This window comes from Equus asinus, chromosome X, assembly GCF_041296235.1.
Source record: "Equus asinus isolate D_3611 breed Donkey chromosome X, EquAss-T2T_v2, whole genome shotgun sequence".
Taxonomy (NCBI): domain Eukaryota; kingdom Metazoa; phylum Chordata; class Mammalia; order Perissodactyla; family Equidae; genus Equus; species Equus asinus.
In genome coordinates, this window is record NC_091820.1 from 47,623,361 (window position 1) to 47,640,533 (window position 17,173).

Genomic DNA, 17,173 nt, shown 5'->3' on the forward strand with positions numbered 1-17,173 from the left:
CCTTACAGGGCTGTAGTAGGACTCATTCATTCAATAAATATTTAATGAGCATCTAGCATATTGCCAGGTGTTGGTTTAGATGTTGCGGATACAAATGTGATTTACACGTTTAGCAGAGTACCTACCTCATTTAGAATTATAGATGGTCACTATTACTAGGATTATCACAGTTGTGTGTCTACGTTTGCCTGTGCCAAACAACTTGAGTGCCAGAGTATGTGGCATTTGTGACGTTTGTCACTATTCGGACCCAGTCTCTGCCGGGCCGGGACAGCCACCAATGTACGCGTGCGCATTAAGGGGCATCACGGCTCCGCCTGGCCGCCCCTCCCCTCCGGGCCACCAGAGGGCGCGCGGCTTCCAACGCTCCGCTCGCTGCGTCTGCGCCTGCGCCGCGCCTGCCGCCCGGCCTCCCCTCCCCCCACCTGCGCGCGCCCCGCCCCGCCCCCCCCACCCCCCGCGCGCACTAACGCTCCGCCTCCGTTGCCCCTAGCGGCCGTTTGTTGACGTGCTGAAACGCGGTCGTCGCCGACGCCGGAGTGTAGCTTTGAGGGCCGAGGGGGCTTTCGCGGCCCGCGTCGGGGCTGAGGCGCTGCCTTAGGCCCCGCCGATTCGACCCGGCTGTCTTCCCGGCCCAGGCGCAGGTTTCCTTCGCCGTCTTCGGCATGGAGGAACACGAGAAGGTGGTGCCCGGTGAGTCGCGGCGGTGGCGGCGGGCCGGGAGGGAGGGTCCGCGGGCGGGCGGGCGGCCAGGCCCCGCCTCCGGGCCAGCCCCGTCTAGGGACAGGCTCGGGCCGAGGCCGCCGGGCTGAGGCTGGAGCTCGGGCCGCGCCCCCGCGAAAGACTGAGGGGAGAGAGGGGAAGGGGGACAAGAAGGGAGGGGGTGCCTTTCTTCTTCATTTTAAATAAACTTTCGATGAACTTTCTCGAAGGCAGGGGCGGTTTTTACCTCCCTTTAAACTCCCCAAAGTGCCCCCTTCGAAGTCCCTAGTTATGTACTGAAGGCCGTAAAGAGTGGGTGCCCGGGGCGCGTGAGGTAAAAGAAGGTGGGGAACCGACTTGCAGAAAAGGCGAGAAGAGGGTCGGTTAGCGACGGTTAAGACTCTCCCCTGCGCTCCAGAAATACGTTTGACATTGTGACCCGGTACCGCCTCCATACTGTGTAACAGAAATAGACATTTCACGAAGCAGTAACTAACTCTAGCTACTTGGGATGCGCTCAGATCTTTTCTATAGTATGTTCCTTTAGAAATGGTAATCTTGACCCACTAAATTGATTTTCTGACCCGCTAATGGGTCTCGCCCAACGGTCGTGGATTAGAGCAGAATCATGCGTTCGCTGAAATACCTGTTCCGTTTTCTGCCATGCTCTTGGCTCAAACATGATTAGATTCCTGCCTCCTGGAGTTCAAAGCTTAGTGAGAGATATAAGAAAGTAAACAACGTGAAAATGCGGTTGATAGTTGATTCGGGGTCGGGGTGGGGAGGTGTGGCGGGGGTGGGCCCAGAGCAGAGACGCCAAACACTGGCTTGGGGTGAGGTTATCAGGGAAGGCTTCCTGTGGAGGAGCAGGACAAAACAGTTAAAATTATTCATTCTAGAAAAGTTCAGAGCCTCTTCTGGCCTCCTGGATCTCAATTATCAGTTTGAACTGACATGCCTCACAATTGTTCTCAAAAGTTTTCCATAGTGACTAGTTTTTTGCACCTTAATATTTGTTATTAATACTTATGTTTGCTGTGTTTTCCCTTCTCCTAACCCATTCCTTTATTTACGCGTGATCATCCTCCTTGAGATTTCCTCAAAAGCTGGCTCTGGTCTCCTGTTTGGTGATGGGGGTGGGGGGAGAGTTTAAATGGTTATTGGGAACTGGCCGGGGTTTTGGTATCTCTCCAAAATGGTATGGGACCAAAACAGTTTGTGAATACTACTCAGATCAAGTAGTATTTAATGACTTAATCTAAGAATGTTGAGTCTCCGCATCCTGCATCCTCATGGTGCTAATGATGAAACTCACTACTGTGCTGTTTCTGTATGTGGAGTAAAGCCCTCAGTCAGGGGCTAGACCCTGAGGTGTTAACCTGCGGGAGTGGGCACTGATTCTAACAGCTCATTCAAGGGAGCAGATGGTCTCCCTGGTGACAGCAGCACTATTGATAATCAAGGACTTCCTTCCTTGTGATAATATGAAATATATTATCTTACTTTACTCTGGTAAATGAATAATACGTGTTTATTAGATTTCATTAATCTAGAAAGAAGTCTGAGCAGTAAGACTGAATTAAGATGGAAGAAGGAAGGCGTAAACGGTGCTAGAGCAGAGACAAAGGTGTCACGAGACATGGAATCTGTATAGATAAGTGACTTGAAAAAATATTTGAGTAACAGGCAACATGGTAAAAGTTGTAAAATAGAAACTGTTGTATATTTGCAGATTCGGGTGCTGTGTTTACACTTGGAAAAACTAGATTTGCTGAAAATATTCCCAGCAAATTCTGGTTTAAAAATGATATACCTATATGTCTTGCATGTGGAGATGAACATACTGCTGTTGTTACAGGTTAGTATTAAAATCCTAAACGATGTTAGTAATACTTAAAGAATCCTAAATATTGTAGATGTACTGTGTTTGAAACATGTTGAAAATATACAGAAAGTGTTTTCTTTACTTTGCCAGAGAATTCTTGACAAATTGATTTATCAAGAGAGTCTCTTAAATTTTAAGTTCCCTTAGTAAATATACTAGTTCCCTTAGTAAATATAAATTGTTTTCTATACACCTTACTTTCTTGGAGTAAATCTATTTTAATATATCTGTGTAACAAAAAAAACCTGTCCTTGTATAATCTTAGAAACTTTTTACACCTAACAGAATCTGGCTACACATGGATGGACAAGGTAGCTTGTTTCAACATGGAAAACCAATGACAGCTTTTAAGTATAGTTTTTTTATTGCTTTGTGATGGCTTCATCTCACATTATGTTGAAAATGCTTCAATTTATTATTTTTTTCTTCCCACCAGGAAATAATAAACTGTACATGTTTGGCAGTAACAACTGGGGCCAGTTAGGATTAGGATCAGAATCACCTGTGAGCAAGCCAACATGTATCAAAGGTTTGGGGTCTTTTCTTTATCACTTTAAATACTTAAACTATATAAAGTACTTTTATATTAATTGTGTGGTTCTTTATTATCATATTATAAATAATAAATCCTTCAGTTCTTTATTTGCTGATATTTACTTGAATATTATTGACATTTAACTCTATTGTTTATGATATTCAAAACTACTTTTATGTTAGAGAGTAAAAATCACACTGATTTTAAACTCAGACACCACAAAGGAGGTAATGGTTCTATGGTATTGCACTTGGACATCCTTTTTTTGTTGTTGGCCTGTTTGTAAACCTTCTTAAATATTACTGTTATTGTATATCAAAGAACAAACAATATAATATGTTAGAATTTTGAGCTCTGTGTCATTTATTAGACTTGTGGACATCATGCTTCTGTGTAGTTGCTAGTTTTATAAAACACATTTTGCCTTGCTGTAATGTAGTGAGTAGATGTGCTGAACAAAACATTGGGACTAGGGGTTGATTAGTACTAGTGTTCTTACAAGAACAACGGGACAAAATATTTTAAATCAGAACTATCCCAGAAAATATGGGATGTACAGTACCTTTACAAAGCTTTCTCACTATTATGTGCGAAACTTCTGTTTGGTTGTGACCTATGAACATCAACTAAACTTGAATGGCGATGGAGATTCCTTAGGATGTAGCAAGAACAGTGTTTTTTTATTTTCCTAGCCAAACCCTTAATTTCAGCTCAGAATTTCAGTGTAATTTATCATGTCCATGCTAATTATAGATGTTGTTATGGAACTTTTGAAGTATTTCACTTGGTCAAAAAGTATTTATTGAGCACAGTCTACTAATCCCTTGGGTTTATTCACAGCTCCTATGATCCTTACTCTCCAGTATCTAATAGGTGAGCTAACTGGATTGTCTAGACTATGGGATCCCTGAGACCAGGGACTCTGTCTTAGTGATCTTTGCAGCCCCTTTGCTAAACACTTAGGAGATGTTCTGTGAATGTTTCCTGAATATGTAAATGCATGAATGAAGAACTTTAACATAGATGTATGCCTATGAATACTGGCCTTACAGTGTTTCACTGCATAAAGTAGCAGACTAGGAAAAAAATCAGATTGATGAGGAGGCAGCATAACAATGCAGTGGATCTCAGCACATATCAATTACCTCTGGAGTTTTTAAAAATATATAGATGCCTATGTCTTACTTCAGGTCTACTGACGTAGATTCTCCAGGGGTGGGGCTGAACTATCTATATTTTTCTCAAAGCTGCACTGCTTATGATGCATCACTAGTTCTGAAAACTTTTGATTTATTAGTTGAGCATTGACTTTGAGGTCTGACAGGACTGGATTTAAATCTCAGTGCTACCACCTAGTTAATATTTGACCTGATTATCATTTTCATAACCATAAAATATTTTAATTGTCATATTTTATATTTTTAGCTTTAAAACCTGAAAAAGTGAAATTTGCTGCCTGTGGAAGGACCCACACCATAGTGGCAACAGGTATAGTACTCAATCTGTATGACTTTCTGCCACATTTGAAGACTGAGGTCTCACTCCACTAACATTTGCGGCTTTGTCAAATTGATAGAAATAGTACCTTGGCGATGGTAAGATTAGGATTTTTAAAAATGTAAATGGTTAGAACACTTGTTTTCCTTTGAAAATATGCAGACAAATGTTAAATGGCTGAAGAAAAAGCTTCTTTTCTTGGATTATGTTGAGGGACAGCATCTCCTTATCTGTGCTCACACCTCTTGATCTTACTCTTCCCTCTTCTTTTCTGAGGATAAGTGGAAGCCACCCCCAGAAGGCTATTGATGTGGATTAGCACAGTTCCAATCAAAATCCAAATAGGTTTTGTGTGTGTAGAAATTGACAAGGTGATTCTAGAGATTATATGGAAAAGCAAGGGATTCAGAATAGCCAAAACAGTTGTGAAACTAACAAAATTGGAGGACTAGTACTGTCTGATTTCAAGACCTACTGAAAAGCTGCAGTAATCAAGACTGTGTGCTCTTCAGCAAAAAGACAGACAAAGACTAATGGAACAGACTAGAGTCCAGAAGTAGACCCACACGTGTATGCCCAACTACTGTTTGACACAGCTGCCAAAGCAATTCAATGGAGAAAAAGTAGTCTTTTCAACAAATGGTGCTGGAGCAGTTAGACATCCAGGCCCTGACCACCAAGCACTCTTCCCCACTTCCTTTGCCACACACACAGCTGCTTCTGGCTTCAGGCTGTTCTCACTGCCTGGGCTCCTCTTCTCCTTTCTGCCCTCACTCCTACTTTTTCCTTGCTGAAATGTCTCCTCTTTGTATTCAGTTTCTTTTCTTTTAGGATCCAAGATGTGTCTTACTTCTTCCTTGGAGCTTTTTCTTCTATTCAACTTTTTACTAAACTTTTTACTACTTTTTGTTCTAAAACTATTCAACTTTTTACTCATGTAGTTCTGTGAACTGCTTTAGCATTCCACCAACTGTGGTTTGCTCTGTATGTGTTAAATTGTGCGGTCCAATTCCTCATGGCTTGTAGTATCTTCCATTTGAAAGCTAGTCTTGTTTCCTCAGTTAGGTTTCATTTTTTTCTAAAGTGTTTACTTATTCAAGTTGATTTTGCCCTCAGTTTCCCCTATAATTTAGCTAGGCTTTAACTTCATGTGCATTTTTATGACAGATATAACTAATTTTTAATATGTGTGTATTTATTAAAATATTCATTACTTTAGAACCTACTGGCAATGTTTATTATCTAAGTATGATATACTTCTTATTTGATTAAGAAAGTACTTAACAAATGTCTATATAGTGCTTACAGTGAGCCAAATGCTGTTCTAAGAATTTATAACGTTAACTAATTTAATCATCATAACAATTATATGAAGTAGGCACTATTATTATCCCTGTTTTACAGATGAGGAAAATGAGACACTGGGAGGTTAAGTACAGCTCATTCAAGGTCACACAGCTGATAAGTGGCAAGCCAGAATTTGCACCCAGGAAGTCTGGCTCTGGAGTCCTCTCTCCTAAACACAATGCTATACTGCCTTCCTATTTAGCTAGAAAATTAAAATAATTATACAACATAGAATTTTTGTGTTTCTAATTATGTTCTTCTTGAATTTGCCTTATTTTACTTATTAGTTACCTATTGTATCTTAGTTTTAATGGGTATTGAATTTAAAATTAATGAACCACATCTCTTTTTAAATAGTTTGATTTGGATTATAAACTAATTTGGAAATTACTTTCATCTTTTTTGCTCTGAATTAATAAAGTGCTGCATGAGCAAGAAAATATATTCCACACATTCTGTAGATTCCAATTGCTACTTAAACTCTAGCGTGTTTTATAAAAATCTCACAAAAATGTATAGCCTTGCTTGTTTTGCTTTATTTTTGACACTGAAATGAAATTGTTCATCAAATTATAGGATAATGCCAGCTTTCAACTTTCTTCGCTGTTAATAGAGGAAATACCTGGTATACACTGGCCTGTCTCATAAAGATGGTGACTACAGTATACTGATGTTTTCTTTTTTCTGTGTGCAGAAGGAGGCAAAGTATATGCAACTGGAGGAAATAGTGAGGGACAGCTGGGACTTGGCGATGATGAAGATAGAAATACCTTTCATCGAATTAAATTTTTTACATCCCAGCATAAGATTAAACAGCTCTCTGCTGGATCTAGTAGTTCAGCTGCATTAACTGGTGAGACTTTTCTCTATCTCAAGCTGGGACACATCTCTTTCCTTTAGACTAGGGTATACCAACTCAGGAAATTGAAGATGGCGTTGATGTTTAGTTTTCTTTCATTGACTATGTGTTTTCAGAAGACATTTAAAATAGAACTTTAAATCATGACATATACTTCAATTTTATTCTTATTTAGAGTTAGAGGTAAACATACATTTAGAAGGTAATTTTTAAATAAATTCTGACTTACACTGTCCATCTATTCCTTTAGATATTCTTAAATATTATCTTCACCGTGTGTTCTGAAAGTTATGCTTACTTTAATGAAGTTGCTATCAGAAACACCATAGCAATCTGTTGGATATATGTTGTTAAAATATAATTTATAATGGTCTTCACATCTCTCTACCCTCTCTATCAAAAGCCCATATCAGTAATTTCTTTAAAATTTGGAGCCAAGGTAAAGCTGGTCTCACTGAAGAAGCTGCTGGTGTGCTTCTTTGTTCCAGTCGGGAGAGCTGTGTAACTTTCGGTGTTGCTCTAGCTGTCGGGAGAGCCAGAGTTGGAGCTACAGCTCTCTCCCTTAAGTTCTGTCAGCCATACAGTTAGCATTTTCACATCCTTTTTTGGGTTCTTATTTTTAATTTTCCTTTTATTTGCCTTATCATTAAACCACTTCAAAGATTAAAAATTTTAAATTAATTAAAAGATGTAAGTCTTGATAATTTCTTTCTAAAATATTTTTCCTAATTTGACTTTTTCTGACATTGAAACTCTTATCAGAAAGAACATAAGTTAGCCTATTTTTGAGATGATATATATTTTAATTACCTCCTGTTCTCTGAAGCTAAATTATGTGTTTTCAAGAGTAAATTGTCAAAAAAAAGCTAGTGAGAGGCGTTTATGTTTTTCTTCCTTTAAAGCATCGTTTCCACGGTGTTCCCAGAGCAAGGTCTTCTAGGCTGTTTTGGCCTGGAACTTGCCCAGGAGATGTCCAGTGTGACTCATGCTGTCCTTCAGTTCAGTTGCAGGCAGCCTGCTCGAAAGGAGGAAACCATTTTCTGTTTAGAGACATTACAATAAGAAAAGGTTATCATAGGAAAAGATATTCTGTCTTTGCTATTGAGATAAAAATATGGACATGACTAAAGTGATTTACATCAAGGTATTCTCTGTCCTTTATCATTATCGAAGCATTTCATAATAGAAATTGAACTCTTAAGTAGCTAGCTGGTATAAATGACTTAGTAATACTTTTCTTTCAAGACGCACAATTTTTCTAAATTAAAAAATAGTCTGTTGGAAATATAATAACTTGATAGCCCTGCCACTTTTTAAAAGCTTTTTTCCTCTTTGTGTTTTCTTTATAGAAGATGGAGAGCTTTTTATGTGGGGTGACAATTCTGAAGGACAAATTGGTTTAAAAAATATAGATAATGTGTGCGTCCCTCATCAAGTGACCATTGGGAAACCTATCTCCTGGGTCTCTTGTGGATATTACCATTCAGCTTTTATAACAAGTAAGGCAGAACATTTTGGATTCATCATGTTATCTCCCATTTCTAAGTTATTACTAAATTAATAATAAAATGTTATAAGATTCTACAGTTCTATAGAAATAATGCCATAATGGTCCATGTAATGAAATAATTTTGGTCTGCTTTAGGTCACAACATTTCTTCATTTCAATGAGAGTTTAGAATTTCCACCTCTCTGACATGTCACCTTTTTTAGTGAATATTAAGTCTGTTAGAAAAACAAAATTTATATGTTAAAAACCCTTCTAAATTTTGGTTCTCAAACTTCTTAGACTCTTTGGCATTAAAAACAAGACCTATGGGCTACTTTCTCCTGGATCCACTTGCCTCGGTACTTTGACCTACTCTACTCTTGTCCTGCTAATTTGCTTTTACTGTTTCTGTAAGTCATAGACTTTAATTGTGGGAACAGGGATGAAGATTAGATGGAAAAGGAAGAGAATTCAGTATGGGATATAATTTCCTTTGTTGGGACTTTTCTCAACATCTCCAATTTCTCCCTTTCCTGGAGTCACTGGCAACCTTTTCTACATTAGTTAAGATATTTGAAATGTTGTACTCTTAACTGTTATAGTGTACATCTACACTAGTAACAATAGGAGAAGTATGATCATGGCTTTTTATCTCATTGATGGTTTTTCTAACAGTAAAAACACCTAGGGGAAGTAGCTTTGTGGCCCCTCTTAGATATCTCTGTAAATCTTTGTTTTATATATTTACTCCTTATTCTGTACACCTCAGATTCAGGTTTAGAAAGTGCTGATTGACCCATTCCAGTGCTCCTAGCTTTACCAATGAATTGGTAGCAGCTTGGTACCAAGAGAAGGCATACTCCGACTTGGCTGGTATTGTTCACCACTGTATCACTTTGTGCCTTGAACAAACTGATAATCAGTATTGTCAAATGAGGGAGTAGGTGAATGAATGATCAGTTGGTTGTGTTCCTTGGAGCAATAGCACCCTACCAACTTATTGACAACTTTCAGGCTGCTGGGGTTGGTGTGGTCTGTGCTTACTTTGTTTATAAAACAAAAAAGACAAAAACACAAATGGAAGAATAAAAAAACCAAAAAAGGTCTCAAGCAAAATCATTGTCTTATATTTGGATTTTAATAAAACTATTAGAATCAATTTTATGACTAAACTCTGCTTTAGCCGGTAGAGAAACAGGTAGAATTGTCCATCTTAACCAACAGGTGTTACATTGAGCTTTTTTGTTTTTGTGCCTTTTAAAAACAGTTAAAAAACAGCTTTATTGACATATGGCTCACATGCCATACAGTTCACCCATGTTAAGGTGTGAGAAGTAGCAGGAATTTACAGACAGTAGTGGAAAGAGACTCATCTGGACTTAGTAACTCTCTTCATATGAAAGTCAAGAAACATTAGAAAAAAGGCAAAGGGTGCTGACTTACTGAGTGCCTCTTCTGTGCCAGTGTTTTCTAAACACTTCATAGAAAACTGTGGTTCAGAAAACTTTATTTTCTGTGCTGATCAATTCAGAAAATCAGTACAGCTGTGTTTGCAGTATTTGACCAAGTTTTAAGTGGCACATACCATGTGTGTTAGATGTCCCACAGCTTCCCTAAGTTCTGATTTGCTAAAAGGACTCTCAAACTTCAATAGCAGGTTATATTCATAGCTAAGATTTATTACAGCAAAGGATACAGAGCAAAACCAACAGGAAAATGATGTTTATCTTCCAGAGAGGTCCAGCATAAACTTCCTAGTCTTTCCTCTTCTGAGGCCACACAGGACGTGCCTTCTCTTTGGCAGTGAAGTACAGGGATGTGTGTACAATGGCTCTGCCTAGGGAAGCCCACTCTATCCTCAGGGTCTGAGGCTTTTATGCAGGGGGCTGGACACCTCCAGCTAGCAACTAGTCACAGAAACTGAAACTCAGGTCCCTCAACAATGAAACCAGGTGTACATCATCAATGTTGATGTTTGTACAAAGCCACTGTAAGAACCGAAGCTGGCATAATTCATTGTTCCAGGTGTGCATAACAAAATCATCAATCACCAACATAAAAAACACTCCAAGGGCCACATTCCCAGGGGTTGGTCAACGGTCAACCATGGTTCTATTAGAGACATGCAAACAATAAGCAGCGAGATATGCTGTGTTACCTCTTCCTTCACACCAATGGTGATATATTCTGTGTCATTCTTTATTTTAGGTTATATATTTACAAAAGTTTTAAGTTCCTGCTTTATAGAACTCATAGAAATGAATTAAAAAGTTCCTGCTTTGAAGAAGCTCATAGTCATAGGGTGATAAATGTAATAACAGAAGCAAATCAATAGCGTTAGTATGGACAAAGCAGTGACTAAATGTCACAAGTTCCTTGATAAAATCTTTCTGGAGGAAGTGCCATCTAACTGAGTAAAATCTGCTATCTTAAGGCTCTCTCAGCATGTTTACTTCACATGTAAATGAGTTTTCTAAAACAAGTTACATAAAAGCAATTATTCAACAAGTATTCATTAAATGTTTAATGTACTAGGCACACTGCTAGGTTCTTGCAGTACTGTAGTGAGCAGGACAAAATCCATGTCTGCATGGGGGCTTAATGTCTAGTCATTTTTCTTTATTAAAAGTAAGTAGGAGTAAGATCATCTTCCCTATGTATTGTGAGACAGCTAAAATAATTTTTTAGCTGTTAGTAGTGATAGTTGTGAATTCTTCATGAAGATTTTGGATTAGAATAATCAAGGGGAAAAGAAAATTTAGCTTTATTTCCTTACCATACAGTAAAAATATCTCAAGAAAGCTCACATTTATTAAGTTGTCATTGTCTATATTTTTTATTGAATGTACGAACATATACCAAAAAGACCAGTATTTTGTTCCTGTTTATGTGGTCATTGATCACTGTTCCTTTCCTTCAATAGCGGAGGGAGAATTGTATACATTTGGAGAACCCGAAAGTGGGAAGTTAGGTCTTCCCAGTAAGCTGCTGATCAATCACAGAATTCCCCAGCTGGTGCCCGGAATTCCCGAGAAGGTGATCCAAGTAGCTTGTGGTGGAGGGCATACAGTGGTTCTCACAGGTATGTGTGAGCCTTGCTGCTCTGTTCCTGCTTCCTGTGGTGGCTACTGACAAAATTGTTTTTATATTCTTTTTTTTTTATTGTGGTAAGAACATTTGACGTCTGATTCACCCTCTTAACAGATTTTTAAGTGTGCAATACAATATTGTTATCTCTAGGCACAGTGTTATTATGTGGCAGATCTCTAGAACTTAGCTTGTGTGACTGAAACATTTGCCTGTTGATTAGCACCTCCCCTCTCCCCCATTCCAGCCCCTGGCAACCACCATTCTAGTCTCTGCTTCTATGAGTTTGACTGTTTTAGATATGCCATATAAGTTGGCCTTGCATCCTTTTCCATTAAAAACCCCACTTTATATTCCTGTAGTTAATATACATTTCTTGCCTATGGAAGAAATTTTTAAGTAGGAAAAAGATGAATCTTGTTGAATTGTTTTTGCTAACGTAGTTGACATTTTCGTGATCTTAACATGTTTAAGTGCCAGAGAATAACATTTTTTTAGCTCATTTTCAAGAACAAACTGTTTTCCTCATATATATGTATTTCATATTTATCTAGAATTGACATTTTTTCTGAAATACTTTCTTTTGGAGAAGTTCCCTGTTGGTACTGTTTTCTACACGTCATTGATAATTTTTTCTTTGTGATATTTACAACGTCTAACTTGGTGATTTCTTTGTGATTTTTTATATTTCATCATAGTAATTCATTAAAAAATTTTAAGATCTTAAATTACAGATAATAAAAGAAAGAACCTTAATAGTAATGTCACTTTTGGCTTCTGAATTTTGTATTTGGTATGACATGTCATTTTCAGGATTCTAGTCAATATATTACAATACGCTTACTACTTGAAAATATGCTTGCTAAATTGAGGCTCCCAAATTTGTTCAGCATTGGATTTATTTTAGATGAATAGTGTCGAGGTGATGCAGTTAGGTAGTGGATTATTATGATTTTTTTGGTCAAAAAGAAATTAACAGTTTCTGAAGTCACCACTTAATCTTTAGTAACCCAAAGCTAGAAGTGTTCTAGACAAATTTTTAATAATATCCAATTCTCAGATGATAATCCTTGCAAGGTGATTGAGCAATGTTTTATCTTTCAATTTTCCTCTCTTACATAACTTTTCCTTAACTTCTTGTTCTAGTCCTAGTCATGCTTATTGACCTGTGGTTTCCCAGAATTACAGTTTCCAGATGGAATCTTTTTGAAGTTAGAAATAATTTTTTCAAAGCCTTCACTCTAAATTTTGAAATAATTCTGAGGTTTAAGATTTTTAAAAATTTCTTCTAATAAAATAATTTTTCATATAATTTCAAAAAGATTTATTCTAGGAAGTAAACTTTAAAATTAATCTTTATAAATTATCTGAAAATTCATTCTGTAGGCAGAAATGCAACTTATTCTTTATGTGCTATGTATTTTCTATAGTTTATACAAAGATTATAGAAAATTATTAGATGACTGGAGGTTATTTTGAAGGACACAAATGTTATATAATAATAATGTCATTCAACTACACATTATAAAATATTTTCATAGAAATAGGCTCCAAGATAATCCATGATACTTTTAATTATACTTAAAAAATGCACCTGAGTGATATTTTCTTGTAATATTATAGACATTTAGCTTACTGCAAACTTTGTTTTGAGATTGAAAACTGTGTTGCCAGAAATTGATTGTTTTCTCCAGATTTTTGCAGCCTTTGGGATCTTGCAGACTAGTAAAGTTTTTATATTTTTTTAATTTTGTAAAAAGAATATGAGGACCAAAAGATTTGCCAACTTCCACTTTGCATTTGATGGACATTACAGAAAAAAGTGCAATCTGTTTTCACCATTATATCATAAAATAAGGGGCATCTTCAAAACAAAAATTAAAAAGCTCTTGGTTTTATAATAAAAGACACACCTTCAAATTGTATAAATTTATCTGTATGGAAAATTCACCACTTTGCCTATTTTTCACATTTCTCCATGGATCTGTGGGAGCTTTATTATGAGCCAGCCCTGGTGAGAAACCTGTGTTCTGGAGCACAGTGTGGACAGAAATATTAAATGTTTAGTCCTAACTGATGAAGAAATGGACCTGAAGAGTGCATTGATCATCAGTTTGGCTAAGTACTAAATTGAATACCTAAGAGTTATAGACTACTTTGCAAGACCTTAAAGGAAAGAATAGCTAATCATCTGCTAATCATCTGTTCTAGACATCCCCTTCACTAAAGGAAAGGACTTGGATTAGATGATTCTATGGAGGCCCTCCCCAGCTTTGTTTTTCCTTATGTCTGTAACTCTGGTCTTAAAATCTGTTTGGGTATCATTCATTAAAATACTTTAAAGATAAAATTAGTTAATTGCTGATGAATTTATTTAAAACATAATATTTACACTTGACTGTGTTACGTTCGAAAATACAACTACTGGTTGTAGTGATGGTTGAGGAAACAATGGACTGCTGTTGAGAAAAGCTAAACTAGAACTTAGCACACACTAACTGAGGCAGAGTGATAGTCGTAATTTTGTATGTCATCCACGGCAGTTACCAAAAGACAAGAAAGTCTGGTCATGAGTTGGAGTCCACAAAGAAATCTGCATCCCAAGGAAAATAAGAATTTATCTTTTCCAGATTATGTCTGGACAAACTTAAGGTCTCCATGGGGCAAGAGGTTATAATTGTGAAATCAAACGTATTCTGTGAAATTAGAGCAATATTGATCTGACGCCAGCTAATAAATCTGTTTTCCTAATACAGTATTATTTATTAACATTGAATTGCATTGTTAAATGTTAAAAAGGCAATATGACGAAAAATTATATTAGTTGATATGTGTAATGTCCTTAGATAAATGAGTCTTAGGTCATTTTAAAAAAAAGAAGGTGTTATTACCAATTAGCTAAGCACCTGAAAGCGAACCTAACAAGATAAGGAACAAAACTTTTGTAACAGGATTCAGGCTGCCTAAAGGGCCTAATTTCACAGGCTAATATAAGACAGCCCAAGAAACTTAGAGTAGTTGTTGGCCAGCAAGCGATAGACAGTTGTTTTAATTCATTCAACATTCTACTCTTAAGACTGAACATTCAGAACTCGAGATATGCTGTGTGATTATTAAACTAAGAGAGGTAGTTTTTACACCAAAAGAAGGATCTGTTTTACCATTGCCTCAGTGTGGTTTCATATCCTTGACACAGCATATTTTCTTTAAGAAGTAATATCTATGTGTCTTATTTATGAAATATTCTTTAGACAGAAAAAATGTAAAATTATATGACAACAGATAGTTGTGTGTTCATCAGTATCCTCCATTGTCAGAATAAGATGAGTTGATTAATTACTTTTTAGAAAAATGTTCTTTACAACTGAATGTTCTATTATGTTTTAAAATCTGCCTGAATGTTTTCTCATTTAGTCTTCACAGCAACTCTGTTAGATGGGAATTATAACATCAGAGAATTTAAGTAACTTACATACTTGCCGCAACTATTAATAGTGAAGGTTTGGGCTCCTGCCTGAATCCAAAGCTTTTGCTCTTCCCTCTGTAGCAGGAGAGGCAATGTATTCAATTATTGAGAAGTAGACTAATAAATACTGTGCTTCCTAATGCAGGGGCCAGCAAGAGTTGTGTGTCTGAAAGAACCCCTTCATCACTACTCATTTATCCTGTTGTAGTGCCTTTCCATTTCTCAAGAATACAGGAGCTAATATTTATAAGTTATTGGAGGTCCTTTGGAATCATTTAAAAAAATAGTAATATAGAGGAAAGCTTCTTTCCCGCCTTTCATTATTATTGCATTTCCTAGTAAAAATTCTAGCATATCTAGTGTAGGTTTTAATTCTCATGCAAATGCTCCTCTGAAATTGTTCTATAAAATAAATTATTCTGTTAAACTACTTTTAAAAGTAAGGAGTTTTTCTGTAGGAAGCACTATTCATTTTTTTTATTTAAGGCAGTGAAAGGAATTAGCTTAATGACAATTGATACTTTTTAAAGAGCTGAGTGATATTTTAGGTAGTTCACTGACTTACCTGTCTTTAGCAATTCCTTTTATGGTTATATGTAAAAGATAAAATCAGACCCATGCCTTAATTCTTACAATTGTGTGCCTTGTCATTTTTCTCTCATTCTGGAGAAATGTATACCTAAATATTAGGTATTCTTACATGGGTATTTCTTTCAGAGGCACTTAACCCTCATTTTAAAGGTTGAGTATCAAGTTTTTCTAGATATGCAGGTGACAGCGTTTGCTTCCCCACAATGCTTCTCTTCTGTTTGCCCATTCCCTTGCAGAGAACGCCGTGTACACCTTTGGGCTGGGACAATTCGGTCAGCTGGGGCTTGGCACTTTTATTTTTGAAACTTCAGAACCCACAGTCATTGAGCATATTAAGGATCAGAAAATAAGCTATATTTCCTGTGGAGAGAATCACACAGCTTTAATAACAGGTACAGATCAGAATCTCTATTATATGTTTATAGAATTGGGTATATTTTATTACAAAATAAATACTATATGGAATGAATGTATCTAAATTAAGCAAAAGAATTAATAATAGAGAAAATGGAATTTCTTGTCTAATATGCCAAAATATAAAGTTGTAAACCCCTTTTTAATATTTTAATTCAATTTAAAATCAGTGTAAGTGATCCAAATATTTAGAACCTCAAAATATGTCAATACTGTCAGAGGTAAGACCATAGTAGTATACTTTGGCAGAAAGCTGGAATCTTTCTGAAATTGTATCATTTTGTAAGCTCTTACCTTTGCTAAGGCCAGAGAGAAAAGTCTTACAAGAAAGAGCTTACTTTAAAACGGTCTCCCTTTTCAATCTGACAGAGCTACATTCCAGCTGAGTAAATTCTTATGATGCTTTTGCCACCAGGAGGCGTTTTCAGGAGTGACTCTTTCTTACTTTCTCCACAGTGATAGAAAGGCACCTCAAAGACCACTAAGTGAATACCTGGGTCCTCTAGATCTTCCATTCTGTAGTTTCTCCTTTATCCAGGAAGATGCTACTCTGGGCCTACTTCTCAACCTCAGAAACTAGGTGGCCCAGTATAGGACTCAATAAAGATTCTCCCCTAAAAATGACTCACTCACTTACCTGTAGGTAATTGATATACTCCACAATTTTGATTGCTTCAAAACGAAAGGCTCTGTAATTTCACTATTTCTTGCTTATATTTTCTATCTAAAAATGAAGTAAGGCATTAAAAAGTCAGAAATCATATAGTATTTTGAAATAATCCAGATACTGATATTTCTACATTTTTTTTTCCTTCTTTCTAAAAAAGCTACTGCTACAATGTAGCTCATCTCTAATGGTATCTGGTTAGGGGAACTAGGAGTAAGCAAATATAAGGTATTACCATACACTGTTCCTTTTTCACCAAAGAACCTTTCAGAGAGAACTACTTGCCCGTTTTCAAGTGTTGATGTCCTTGTAGCATGAAATAGAACTATAAAGAATTATTATTCATTCACAGTCCCAGAAGAGTTGTTGATATGTATCCCTTACTACAGAGTCTTAATCTCAGTTTTTCTGTCCTTACTGCCATTTTTTCACAAACTCTAAATTGCCATTGATGGTAAATATGTACTTTTTATGGATCATAAAAAATACAGTTAGATTATTTGGTTAAACTTTCATAGTACCTTTCCTCCTGATGAAAGAAGTTATAGCACAAATAATTGAACATTAACTTTGTTTGCCTTATTTCTCATGAATTCTCTCCAGAGGACAGATGTTATGAATTTTGTTTTCCTCC

At 36.8% G+C, this 17,173-nt stretch overlaps 1 protein-coding gene across 5 annotated transcripts in view; it reads left to right on the top strand.

Moving 5' to 3' along the window:
- Window positions 1-429: 429 nt before the first annotated feature.
- RPGR (retinitis pigmentosa GTPase regulator) overlaps window positions 430-17,173 on the top strand; it is a 52,026-nt gene continuing 35,282 nt past the window's right edge. For 4 of the 5 annotated variants that reach the window (XM_044763547.2, XM_044763548.2, XM_044763551.2 and 1 more), the window contains exons 1-8: window positions 430-693; window positions 2,435-2,560; window positions 3,024-3,116; window positions 4,548-4,610; window positions 6,661-6,819; window positions 8,175-8,324; window positions 11,238-11,396; window positions 15,695-15,850. In XM_044763547.2, coding sequence (XP_044619482.1) covers window positions 666-693; window positions 2,435-2,560; window positions 3,024-3,116; window positions 4,548-4,610; window positions 6,661-6,819; window positions 8,175-8,324; window positions 11,238-11,396; window positions 15,695-15,850 — 934 coding nt within the window. In that variant the 5' untranslated portion in view covers window positions 430-665. The remainder of the gene's footprint in view (window positions 694-2,434; window positions 2,561-3,023; window positions 3,117-4,547; window positions 4,611-6,660; window positions 6,820-8,174; window positions 8,325-11,237; window positions 11,397-15,694; window positions 15,851-17,173) is intronic. The other variant, XM_044763549.2, reaches the window with a different exon arrangement.